Source organism: Pongo abelii, chromosome 12, assembly GCF_028885655.2.
Source record: "Pongo abelii isolate AG06213 chromosome 12, NHGRI_mPonAbe1-v2.0_pri, whole genome shotgun sequence".
Classification (NCBI taxonomy): Eukaryota; Metazoa; Chordata; class Mammalia; order Primates; family Hominidae; genus Pongo; species Pongo abelii.
In genome coordinates, this window is record NC_071997.2 from 129,337,381 (window position 1) to 129,349,465 (window position 12,085).

General features: G+C 55.3%; 1 protein-coding gene across 7 annotated transcripts in view; it reads right to left on the reverse strand.

The window, feature by feature from the left end:
- Positions 1–9,884: 9,884 nt before the first annotated feature.
- Positions 9,885–12,085, reverse strand: part of COLEC11 (collectin subfamily member 11) — a 47,033-nt gene continuing 44,832 nt past the window's right edge. For all 7 annotated transcript variants that reach the window (XM_024242819.3, XM_024242818.3, XM_024242817.3 and 4 more), the window contains 2 exons: positions 10,820–10,915; positions 9,885–10,623 (listed from right to left, as the gene is read on the reverse strand). In XM_024242819.3, the coding sequence (XP_024098587.1) occupies positions 10,232–10,623; positions 10,820–10,915 (488 nt within the window). In that variant the 3' untranslated portion in view covers positions 9,885–10,231. The remainder of the gene's footprint in view (positions 10,624–10,819; positions 10,916–12,085) is intronic.

Sequence of the window (12,085 nt, forward strand, 5' to 3'; positions counted from 1 at the left end):
TCCTCCCGTGTGGGGGATGCAGCGACAGTCCCAGTCCACCACCTCTCCTCACGCCCACACCCCTTTGCAATGTGACGTTGCAGCTTCTCCCATCAAGGGCTCTTGGATCACTCACATGGAGGGAAGCCAGCTGCCTTGTCATAGGGTCATGCAGCAGCCCTCTAGAGAGGCCCATGTGGCAGGATCCAAGTCCTCCTGCCAACAGCCAGCAATAACTTGCAGGCATGTGAGCAAACCACCTTGGAAGCTGATCCTCTGGCCCAGTCAAGCCTTCAGATGAGACCGCGGCACCAGCAGATATCTTGAGTGCAATCTCTTGAGACTCCTTGAGACACAACCACCCAGCAAAGCTGCTCCCAAGCTCCTGGGCCACAGGAACTATGCAAGCTAAGATCTATTAATCATGGGATAATTCGTTACACACCCATAGATGATGAACCCAGGCAGGGAAGCCTGATGGGGGATGAGGGATGAGAAAGGCTTCGAATAAGACTGAGGGCTGCAGTGCAGGGGTAGCAGGAGCAGGAAAGATACACAGGACATGTTGGAATAGGCTTGGCCCTCACCAGAGTCTTCCCTCAGCTCTGCCACACACCATCATGACCCACGGGATGAGGCAAACGAGGTGACCTTGAGGTCATCAAGGATGAGCAGAGCATCTCGGTGTGGCCTGGCAGCATCCTCGTGGTACCTGAGCCCAAGAGCAATGCCAGAAACTGTCTTCTCGACACCCACTGGTGCCACAATCTCCCAACAAACTGTGATGGAATTTTTTAGCAGAAGGACCTACCCCAGCTCACAGTGTCTGGCACACCTTCAGGGAAAGAGGCAGGGGCTGGATCATAGCTGGCAGGAGGCGGGTCCACTTGGGCCACCAGGCCTTCAGTTCAACACATGCCCAGTCCTTGCCGATCACCTGGAGTGCCCTTCCCTCTCCTCTCCAAATCCTGCCACAATGGATGTCTGTCCTGATTCTGGCCACATCTGAACTTCCTTCACACAAGCGGCAAACTGCAAACGTGGCCACAGTCCCCACACCCCTGTGCAGTGGAACTCCACAGCTTCTCCCGTCATGGGCGGAGTCTATTTCTTGACCCCTGGGCTCACCTCATGACCAACTTTGGGCACAGAAGGAGACAGAGTGATGCTCCAGCTCTGAGCGGAGGCTTCGGGGGGCCCTGTGTGCACCCACTCTTTCTTTTTGAAGCAGCGCCAAAATGCTGCTGCCACCCTGCAGACATGCTCAGGCCAGTTACTTGAGGTGAGAATCTGCAGGCTGCAGACAGGCCTCCCAGCTGAGGCACTGGAGACCAGCCACCCCACCAGCTACCCAGAGACACCAGAGTGAGCCCAGCCAAGACCACAAGAACTGTCCAGCTTAGCTCAGTCCAAATTGCTGACTACAGAGTTAAGATGAATGGTTAAATGGATGGTTATTATTTAAAATCACAAAGTTTTGGCCAGGCGTGGTGGCTCACGCCTGTAATCCTAGCGTTTTGGGATGCCGAGCCGGGCCAATTGCCTGAACTCAGGAGTTCAAGACCAGACTGCGCAACACGGTGAAATCCCATCTCTACTAAAACACAAAAAATTAGCCGGGCGTGTGGCATGCACCTGTAGTCCCAGCTACTTGGGAGTCTGAGGCAAGAGAATCCCTTGCAGTGAGCCGAGATCACGCCACTGCACTCCAGCCTGCTAAATGAGTGAGACTCCATTTCCAAAACAACAACAACAACAAAAAAAAATCACAAAGTTTTGGGGTGGTTTGTTACACAACAAAAGCTAACTGATATACAATGTTTGGGATATGTCCATCCTTAGGAAACACATTTTTTTCCCACCATAGAAATGGAAAAATATGTGCTTCCCAGCCTCTTTTGTATCTAAGGCGTGGACGCCTACAAAGCTTCCATGTAGAATTGTGCGGATTGTAGATCTATGAATAGTGGCTCTGGATTTGTGCAGTGCACAACTTGTGCAGGCCCACAAAATGGCCCCGAGCTCTAGGTACCAGACAGACCGGCTCCCAGGCTCTGCATAGGAAGCTAGTGAAATGCAAACACAGCAGCACAGCCGCTTCCATAGCAACAGCGGGCAGCCTAGCAACCACCCGCATCTGCTGCGGGCATAAGAGGGGCCCTTGCAGGCCGTGGTCGGCAGCACGATCCATGGGAGGGGCCCTTGCAGGCCGTGGTCGGTGGCATGATCCATGGGCTTTGTTCCCTTCCACATGCCCCGAGGCGGGGCTCCGGGCCTCCCAGAATTCCTGCGAGCTCCCAAAACGCTTTCAACAAATTCCCTTTGTGCTTAAATTAGCCCGACTGCGATTTTCCTGTTTGCAACTAAGAAACGTGTGGTTCTTGGTTCCGAACTGCTGAACTGAGCCGGGTTGTGTCTGGTGACCTCAGCCCTCACCGGCCACAGACCCCGATGGGCCCACAGGGTAAGCGAAGTGCACGGTTTCCATGCAGTGACCTTGAGTTGCCTTCTACAGCGTGGGCAGAGCGCGAGAGCAGTTTCAGGCCTAAGGGAGGAGGAACATCCGGATGAATAGCTGCCCGTGAATAAGGACGACTGAGAGCCACGCGACATCTGTCAGGCACCTGGGCCTGCCCCTGACGAAACGCCGGGCATGTTTCCCGCCTCCCGGGCCGATGGAGCTCTGCGTGGGGTGGGCCCAGCCTCCACCGGGAGCTCGTCTTTGCCATCAACGGCCAGGGTGACTTTTCTTTCTCCTGACTGCTCTTTCGGTCGTCAGGTCTATGTGGCTGCTGTCACCACAGGGACACAATGTGAACTCACGCGGAGCGAGGCTGGGTGCTTTCTGAAGAGTCTGACACCTCGGCCTCTGCCTCCTGCTCCCGCCTGCTCTTTGTTCTTTCTACGCCTTTAACTCGTCTCCCTTCCTACCTCATGCACACACATGCACACGCACACGCACACACACACACACACACACACACACCATCCAAAAGAATTCCTGCAAGCATCCGCGGCCTGAGCGCCCTCCTTGGCTCTGCAAACCTCCCCGCGCCTGTGTGGGCGCCGCCCTTTCCCACTAGATGGCAGTATGGAGCCACGGATCCGCAGCCACCGCCAGGCAGCCCCAGGCTGCGTCTCTGCGCTCATGCATCTCAGCCCACGCTTCAGAGAGGGCTCTGAGAAATACACGCGTGCCAGCTTTCCGGTCAAGCCTCAATGCAGCACCTAATAAATCCCGGCTCTCTCCTTAACCAAACCGTTTTCCTCCTCCTTTGCAGATCAGATTCTGCAGTCTACACAATAGGTCCCCTCCTCGAAAGTTACGGGAATTAAATCAGGGCAATGGTTCTGACTTCACGCCCAGTGTTTATAGCCCCTCACGTTTGCTTTAAAGCGAGCATAATCCTACACTGCTGAATTAACCAGGTACAAAGAAAGGCCCCGTGCGCCTTCTCTGTGCCTGCTATTAACTCAGACTCCCCTCCATAAAGCCTGGTGGAGGGGCTGCGGGGTGGGGACTGCGTGACCGTGGGTACTCCCATGCGAGGGGTAGTGTGGAGGCAGAGGTGTTTGTAGCCAAGCTCCTCGGCTGTATGGGGAGAAAACTGAGCCCCAGACAGGTGCGAGACGCCCCAGGAGCAGAGCATCTGGAAGGGAGGTGCACACACTGCTGACCCCACAGAACTACGGGGCAGGCGGCTCCCAGGGCCCACACGTGTTCACCAGGCCGAGGGGCTTCAAGGTGCTGCTCGCGCTGGAGCTGCAGCTGCCCACTTGCCCAGGCCTCACCAGGCTTCCACCTGACAGTCACCGTGCTGTGCCGTTTCTCTCACCCAGTAGCCAGCAGACAGCGCTCAGCATCGGTCCTGGCAAGGCAGGGTGCCTGGGTCAACTCAGGGGCCATCAGCCCGGTGGCCGGCCACAGACAGGGAATCCTGGCTGCCCCGACAGCCCTGTGGATGCCACTCCGGCCCCCAGGAGGAGCAGTGGGAGCTCCTGCAGGAACCTGGAACAGGGCTTTGCTATCTAATTCCCTAAACCCCAGAACCCAGAGAGTGTTCCCTCCTCCAGGAGGTGTCCCGGCTTCCTCTGCCCTCTCAGCCAGCGCTGCCCTCTTCCCTTTCAATTGAGGGCACTGTGCAGCCAGTGCCAAATAGCTCTTGTCTTCTGGCAGAATCAGGCATAAGAGGGGAGAAAGGGGTGAAGACCCACATATGACGGTTCCGTGCCTTTCAGGGCACTAATGCATCACGTCCAGTTCATGACAGAGCAAATTTGGAAAATGTCTTAGATGCTGCTGAACAGATGTAGCTGGGGAAGCTACAGGCAGCAAGTCCTCGAATTGTTTCATCCAACCTTGCTTCATTGTAACACTGATGAGGAAAAACACTGAGTCCCAGCCCGGGCCACCGTCTGCGGCGTCTGCTTTTTCTCCCCACGTCTGCGTGGGTTGTCTCTGGGCACTCTGGTTTCCTCCCGCGTCCACACGTGTGCACGTGAGTCCCTGGCGTGTCTGCACAGTCCTTGTGTGAGTGCGGGTGTGTTGCCCTGTGATGGGACAGCATCCTCTCCAGGGCTGGAGCCCACCCTGCACCCTGAGCTGCCAGGTCAGGCGTGGGCCACCCGCACCCCTGAATCAGAATCACTGGGTAACACGGATCTTATTTCTATTAATCTTTCTTAAATGTATGTGTAAACCACATTTACTTCAGTATTTAATATTAGAAGTGTTTGGGGGCCGGGCACGGTGGCTCACACCCGTAATCCCAGCACTTTGGGAGGCTGAGGTGGGCAGATCAAGAGGTCAGGAGATTGAGATCATCCTGGCTAACACGGTGAAACCCCATGTCTACTAAAAATACAAAAAATTAGCTGGGCATGGTGGCAGGCGCCTGTAATCCAGCTACTCAGGAGGCTGAGGCAGGAGAATGGCGTGAACCCGGCAGGCAGAGTTTGCAGTGAGCCGAGATTGTGCCACTGCACTCCAGCCTGGGCAATAGAGCGAGACTCGGTCTCAAAAAAAAAAAAAAAGAAGAAGAAGTGGTGTTTGGGGTCTTTTTTCAAAGTCTGGTGATGACCCTGTGACCAGAATGATGCCCTAGGCACTTCAGTCTTGCTCATTAACATGCCCATTGTGGAACTGGTTTCATTAGTTGCCATTTCACCTAAGCCTGCCATTTCCAAGAACCTGTCTATGACGTGTGTTGCCGTTTCTATGAACCCGTCTATAGTGTGCATGAGGACGTACTGTCCTGGGCTACGTTCACCACTGCCTTGCACCCAGGCTTCTCTACGGGGCCAGGTACTCAGTACTCAATACCCAGTACTCTGCCACGCCGACCGCCCTACACACATCGTGTCGTGTAATCCTCACAAGGCCCCAGTGGGAGGCACGAAAATCATTCACTCCACCAATGAGGAAATCGAGGCTTAGGACATTTCAGTAACTTCGTGAAGATCACACTGTCACCTGAAGGCGTGTCCCAGCCTGGGACACAGCGGGTCATGTGATGTGCTGGTGGAAGAGGCAGCCGTCTACCCGAATTGATTTGCAGGAGGATCTGCCCGAATGGATTTGCAGGAGGATCTGCCCAAGTGGATTTGCAGGAGGATCTGCCCGAATGGATTTGCAGGAGGACAGGGGTTGTTGTTGGAGCAAAGAATGGGGGGCAGTGGGCAGCCCGCAGCCCCGTGGATACTTGGACAAAGATGCTGCGGGCAGCCCTATGGGAGTGGAGGCCCAGCTAGCAGGCCCTCCCTGTGGCCAGGAGTCTGCACATGGAAGCAGGGTCTCCACCCACTCTGTGGGCAGCACCCCAGACCCTGCAGGATCCCCGAGGCCAGCTGCACCTCCAGGACTGGTGGACCCGGGGCAGCCAGGGAGGCTTTGTGGGCAGTGGATGCTGCCGTGCAGGTGAGGAAGAGCCAGCCAGCCTCACAAGCACAGAGCCGACACCCTATGTGTGCACGAGAGCTTTGCCAGCGTCAGGAGCATCTTGGCTCCCCCAGCCTGGGCAGAGCAGCCTCGAGCATGTGAAAGCCTCATCAAAGACAGATGGGAAGACATGCTTTCCTGTGTGACTGGGAGACGTGTCAGGGAGAAGCCACTCCACATAATGAATAAGACTCATCCATTAAAATAATTACCTCTGCTCCTTAATGGGGGGAGAAATGGAAAAGAGGACAAACCTCTCTAGGCCAAAGAGCTCTCCTGCTCCCATCCTGAGGGCTCAGACTCATCACTAGCAGAGGAGTGGGACAGACTGGAAGGGCTGCCGGGTTCCCTGGCACTGCTGCCCCCAGGACACCCACTGCCCATTGCCCCACACCTGCCCACTGCACTGTCATCAGCAGAGCCTGGTCTCTCCTCTCTGCCTGTAACTCACAGGTCCAGACTTGGCATTGGATCTGTTATCAAATTTGTAAGTGCAGCCATTCAACCTCCAGGTCTGCTTCTCCCCTACAGATAGGGTCTCACCGGCGCACATCAAGGTGCAGTCAAGGAGCCTGAGCGCAGCTGGGTTGCAAGAGTGAAGGCTGAGACAACGCCAGTGTCCATCAGGAGAGGATGCATTAGTGACCCCAGAGAGTGAAGGCTGAGACAACACTGGTGTCCATCAGGAGAGGATGAGTGAGTGACCCCCAGGGGCATCGGGAGAGGATGGATGAGTGACCCCCAGGGGCATCGGGAGAGGATGGGTGAGTGACCCCAGAAGGTGAAGGCTGAGACAACACTGGTGTCCATCAGGAGAGGATGGGTGAGTGACCCCCAGGGGCATCAGGAGAGGATGGGTGAGTGACCCCCAGCGGCCACACTCTGGAATACTCTGCCGCAGGATGGGAGGAGCAGGCAGGTCCCATGGGCAGCATGGGAATTGCCCCAAGACAGGTTTTGGATGAAGAAGGCAGGGTAAGAAAGAATGCCCACCCCCGACCCATTCTCCAGGTACGTTTTAATCACGTGTGTGAGTGAGTTTGTGTGAGTGTGTGTGTGAGTGTGTGTGTGTGTGTGTGTGTGTGCATGCTCTTGAAAAAGGCCTAGAAAGACTGACCCTCAACTAGAGCAAGGCTGATTGAAGAAAAGGAGAATTTTTACTTCTTAGACATATGTGTGTGTCGCGTTGAACATATTACAAATTACATTCACATGGTCCCTGTGTCATCACACGTGCAACCCCTGCAGCCTGTCTGGGGCCCTATATTTCAAGGCCACCTCAGTGAACCAGAGAGTTCAGAGGCAATGGGGGGATGAGGGGTGTGGGGGCTGACGGAGTGGCTCTGCGTCCTCACAGGGATGATGGACAGCAGGGCACAGCCTGTGAGACCAGAAGTGGGGACCACTGAGGACTTGCCCATTCGGTGAGATGACCTGCTCAGTAACAACCCTCCCCACACACAGCCCGGCCCCCCAACACACACACACACAGCAGCATCCCCAATTCCTCAGCTATACTCCAGGCATTGTTGGAACTGCCACACAGAAAACCATGGGTCTGTCAGAGTCAGAAACGGAGAAATGCTCAAACTGACTGCTTAGTAAATGAATGCATGGGTGAGCAGATAGAGGGGTGAGTTAATGGCTGCAGTAACTTGTAAGCACCAGAAGGATATACAAACCAGTAGGAAGACTCCATCTCTCATACACAGAGTCTGCGCCAATGAAGCAAAAGCCTGGCCGCTCTGACGGGCTCCCTTCCAGCAAGCGAGGCAGCAGCACCTGCTTCTCTGGCTGTACATCATTCCCTGGAACCTGCTCCATGAAGACAAGGTGCTCCTCTTCCCATCCAACCAAACCAGGGACCGCTCAGGTCCGGAATAAACTTGTTTGCTATGTCCTTCCAATGAGATGAGAATTAAATTCAAGGAGATATCAAGAAATTCCTGTCAATAACTGTGAAGGGTCTCAGATTTTGCCCTACTTACAGCCCCAGGTTCATGGGTGCTGGCCGAAGACATGAGACTTCTGGGTCAGAGACAAAGGAGTTTGTTACTTACAGCAACAGCCGTAGCTGGGGTATTGGCATTTCTGCACCGGTATCCTGGGCTCCACTCCCTTCAGGGGTTCAGGAAGAAGGCAAACAGCACCTGCACATGCAGTGGGTCCGTTACAGGGAGGACCCTTGAGCCTAGGGAACCCGGTTCTTCTCTAGCAGGTAGTACACATGCCTGCACTCTTTCCTGGAGGGAGACATCATCTTTATTATGCTGGACAGTAACCATGCCTGCCCGTTGCCACAGAACGAGACACTCTATTTTCGAAGGCTGCAGGCAACTCTGCCCTTTTCTCCGGTGGGGAGACAGGGAAGGGAGACACTATCTTTACCTTCCAAGGCATTTCACTGTACAAACACCCAGAATAGATAACCTAGAACAAAGGGCCATCGGGGCCTCCCTCACAGGATGTGCACAAATACACCCGCCCCTGGGAGCCGGCTCCACAGCTCCCTCTCGTCCCACAATACCAGCTGGGAGGGAATGTGCATGTACATGTGTTCTATTTTAAAAATGAAGATATTTGTTATTTTTATTGGGATTCTGAAATAAAAAAATAAAAAACCATGAGGTACTGTGGCAGGCAGCTTCTGAACCGACCCCCAGTGGTCCCCGCCCCCTGGTATTCACCCCCATGTGTGGGCTGCATCCGGTGCCTCGCCTCAAGCTGGTAGAGCACCGCAGAGGGAAGGCACGAGCTGTGGTTTGCTGTTGGGCCTCTCCGGATCTCATGTTGAAATGTGACCCTCATGGTGGAGGTGGGGCCGAATAGGAGGTGTTTGGGTCGGGGGCGGAACCCTCATGAGTGTCTTGGGTGCCATCCTCAGTCCTTACCCTAGTGAGCAAGTTCTCACTCTGTAAGTTTCCTAAGCTGACTGATTATGCAGAACAGCCCGGCACCTCCCTCTCTTTCTTTTGGCTTCCCTCTCCCCATGTGATCTCTGTGAGGACCGGCTCTCCCTCCCCCTCCACCGAGGGTGGACGCAGCCTGAGGCCTCACCAGGAGCAGATGCTGGCACGACGCTTCTGGTGCTGCCTGCAGAACTGTGAGCCAAATAAACCTCTTTCTTGACCTGTTGCCCAGCCTCGGGTTTTCCTTTGTGGCAATGCAAATGGACGCAGACAGCAGGATACGTCCAGGTGAGCTTAGGAAAGGCTGCAGCTTCTCTCTTCAGCTCTTCTCCTGGGCTGCTCTGAGGAAGGTGCTGTCATGTTGTGGGCAGCCCAGGGGAAGGGCCCCTGTGACAGGGAACTGTGGGAGCCTGTGACCCACAGCTGGTGGGAAACTGAGGCCCTCCATCCAACAACCCAGGAGGACCTGAGCTCTGTACAAACCACACGAGGAGTGACCTTGGTTCCAGCTTGGGAGAGGCCCTGAAGTAGAAGACCGAGCTAAGCCCTGTGCCAATTCCTGATCTGGGAGGTAATCAATCTTTTTTAGGCCACTGAGTTTTGGGGTAATTTGTTAGGCAGCAATAAATAACTCATACAAGCCGGGTGTGGTGGCTCCTGCCTCAGTCCCAGCTATTCAAGAGGCTGAGGTGGGAGGATCGCTTGAGCCCAGGAGTTCAAGGCCAGCCTGGGCCACATAGCAAGACCTCACCTCTACAAAAATTAATTAGAATAAAAAAGATAACTAATCCGGCTATTGAACAAATTAAGAGAACAAAATAACTCCACACATTTAGTAGTAAAGTTTGGAGAATTTTTTTGTTGTTGTTTTCCTGAAATCTGGGTTTGAAGCAAAGCAAAATTGTTTTTACATGGATAATAGTGTGAAGGAACCTATATTTTAATGTAATTTACAGAAGCGTTGGTCAAAGTGAGTTCTTTTTCATATAGAAATTAAAAGGTAGTAATTCAAGACCCCATTGCCACTATTTGGACTTAACTACTGCACTACTTAAAGATTTTATTGTATAGCTTGGACAAAGGCACGAGCTTTATGGAAGAGCGATTCTGGATAATAATGACATAATGACATTGGGGCTACAATACGGGTAGTGAAACTAGGCTTCTTCAGAGAAAGCACCCCAGGAACACTTTCATTTTCCTCTTAAGCACAGGCCATTCTCTCAGTTTAGACAACAGCCCTCTACTCAGTGAGCCTCCGCCCTTCACAGAGGGACAGCTCCCCGGCTGGCACCGTGGTCTGGGCTCTGTCCCTGCCAACCCTGCAGGGACATGTGGGGCCCCCAGTGAGCAGCCCCAGCTGGAGGCTCACGGGCTCTCCCAGTGGCCAGCCCCAGCCTGAGGCTCACATGTTCTCCTTGTCGAACTCACACATGAAGTACATGGTGGTGTGGCAGGCCACGTCGTTCCAGCCGCCCGAGGCCACCATCTCCACGCAGTCCTCCTCGTCGTAGGCATTGTTGGGCTCACCACTGCGCCACTTGTTGAAGGTCCGCATGGGGGAGCGGTCAGAGTACACGAAGGCGCCCTCCCTCTCCAGGTCGTTGATGCCGATGAAGACACGGGCCAGGCCGGCTTGCGCCAGGTATGCGGCCATCAGGCCATTGGCAGCCTCGTCCTTGGGCATGCTCAGCGTGCCCCCGCGGCCCTGGCAGGACAGCTGGGCGTCCGCATAGCGCTTCTCCTCCTTCACCAGCAGATAGATCTTGCTCTCCGTCTCGCGCACACCGGCGACAGCTGTGGGGTAAGGCAGGGTTGAAAAGCGAGCACTTGCATCTCTACAACGAACTTAAGGCACAGCCATGCGCAGCAGGGGCCAGCAGGGCAGCAGGGCCCGGCAGGGCAGGCGTGGGCACGGCAGAGCCCTTGCTGGGGGGCTTCAGACGGGGCTACACAGTGGGAGGGAGCGAGGGCAGCGCCGGGAGCCACATACCATTCTTGATGAACTTGAGCTCGCTGGTCAGCTGAGAGACCTGGTTGTCCATCTCCCCGATGGCCTTGCGCAGCTGGCTGCACTCACACGGGAGGCCTGTGGGGGCCAGGCCTGCGCGTTACAAAGGCTGGACGAGGACTTGGCCTCAGAAGAGAGGCGAGGGCCCCTCTCCGGAAATATACATTTTACTCAACAAACATGCCCCACGGGCCTTTGAGGCCGCAATAACCATTTCCCATTTCATCCTAAAGGCAGGGGGAGCAGGGAAAGACCTCCACAGGAGTGGAGGGAGGGCAGACACGTGTATTTCAAACCTCTCCAGCTGTAGGGGGAAGAGAAATGGAGGTGCAGGGGTGAGAAGCAGCCCAGGGCAGGGTTGGGACCCAGGGAAGCGGGTCTGGCTGAGGGCGAGCAGTGAGAAAAGCTAGAACATCTGAAGAAGACAGTGCAGACGGCCAGCAGGCCTCCATGGTTTGGGGGCACTGCAGGGCTGAGGGGAGCTGAAGCGGCGTCTGTCAGGAATGGAAGAGGTGGTGGGGCCATTCCATTCCTGGCTGAGCACAGGAGGTGGAATCTGCCAACACTCAGGTGCCTGTGACACGTCAGGTGGGGAGTGGGGGCCAGGGCAGAGCTGGGCATCGTGGGCACACACAGGGCACGAGTGACGGCTCAGGGAGGGAGGACACGGCAGCATCATTAGGAGCACCTGCAGGCCGTGGGTGAGGAAGCGAGGAGGGCAGGCTGTGCCCACAGGACAGGCACTGCCCTGGTCTGGCGGGAAGACAGCTGGAGCAGCCCTCGGACCGACCACCTAGGGATCAGGGGCTGTCCCAGCTGGACAATGGGGCAGGAATGTGGAGGGAGGCACAGAGGTCCAGAGTACAGAACTCGGGAGCTGCAGACATGCGGCCGCCAGAGAGGGGCTCTGGGTCTTTGCTTTAAGCCATTTTGCTTTAAGACAGGAATTGCTTGCATGTATTGAAACGGTGGTGAAAGGGAGCTGATAGGGAGGGAGGGATGAAGCCGGTGTCTGTCCTTACACACAAGAGGGAGCAACACACGTGGCCTGATGAGGGGGACATGGGTGGGACGCAGAGCCGTGGTGGGAAGCCACCTCCCACGCTGAAATAACAGGGAACACCTCACAGGCCTTTCCGGCAACAGATCTCATTCTCAATAAGCTCATTCCGTTCCCACACGCCCGTGACTGCGCGCGTGCTGCTCCTATCCCTGCATCACATCTGACGTCACTGAGAGCCACAGGGC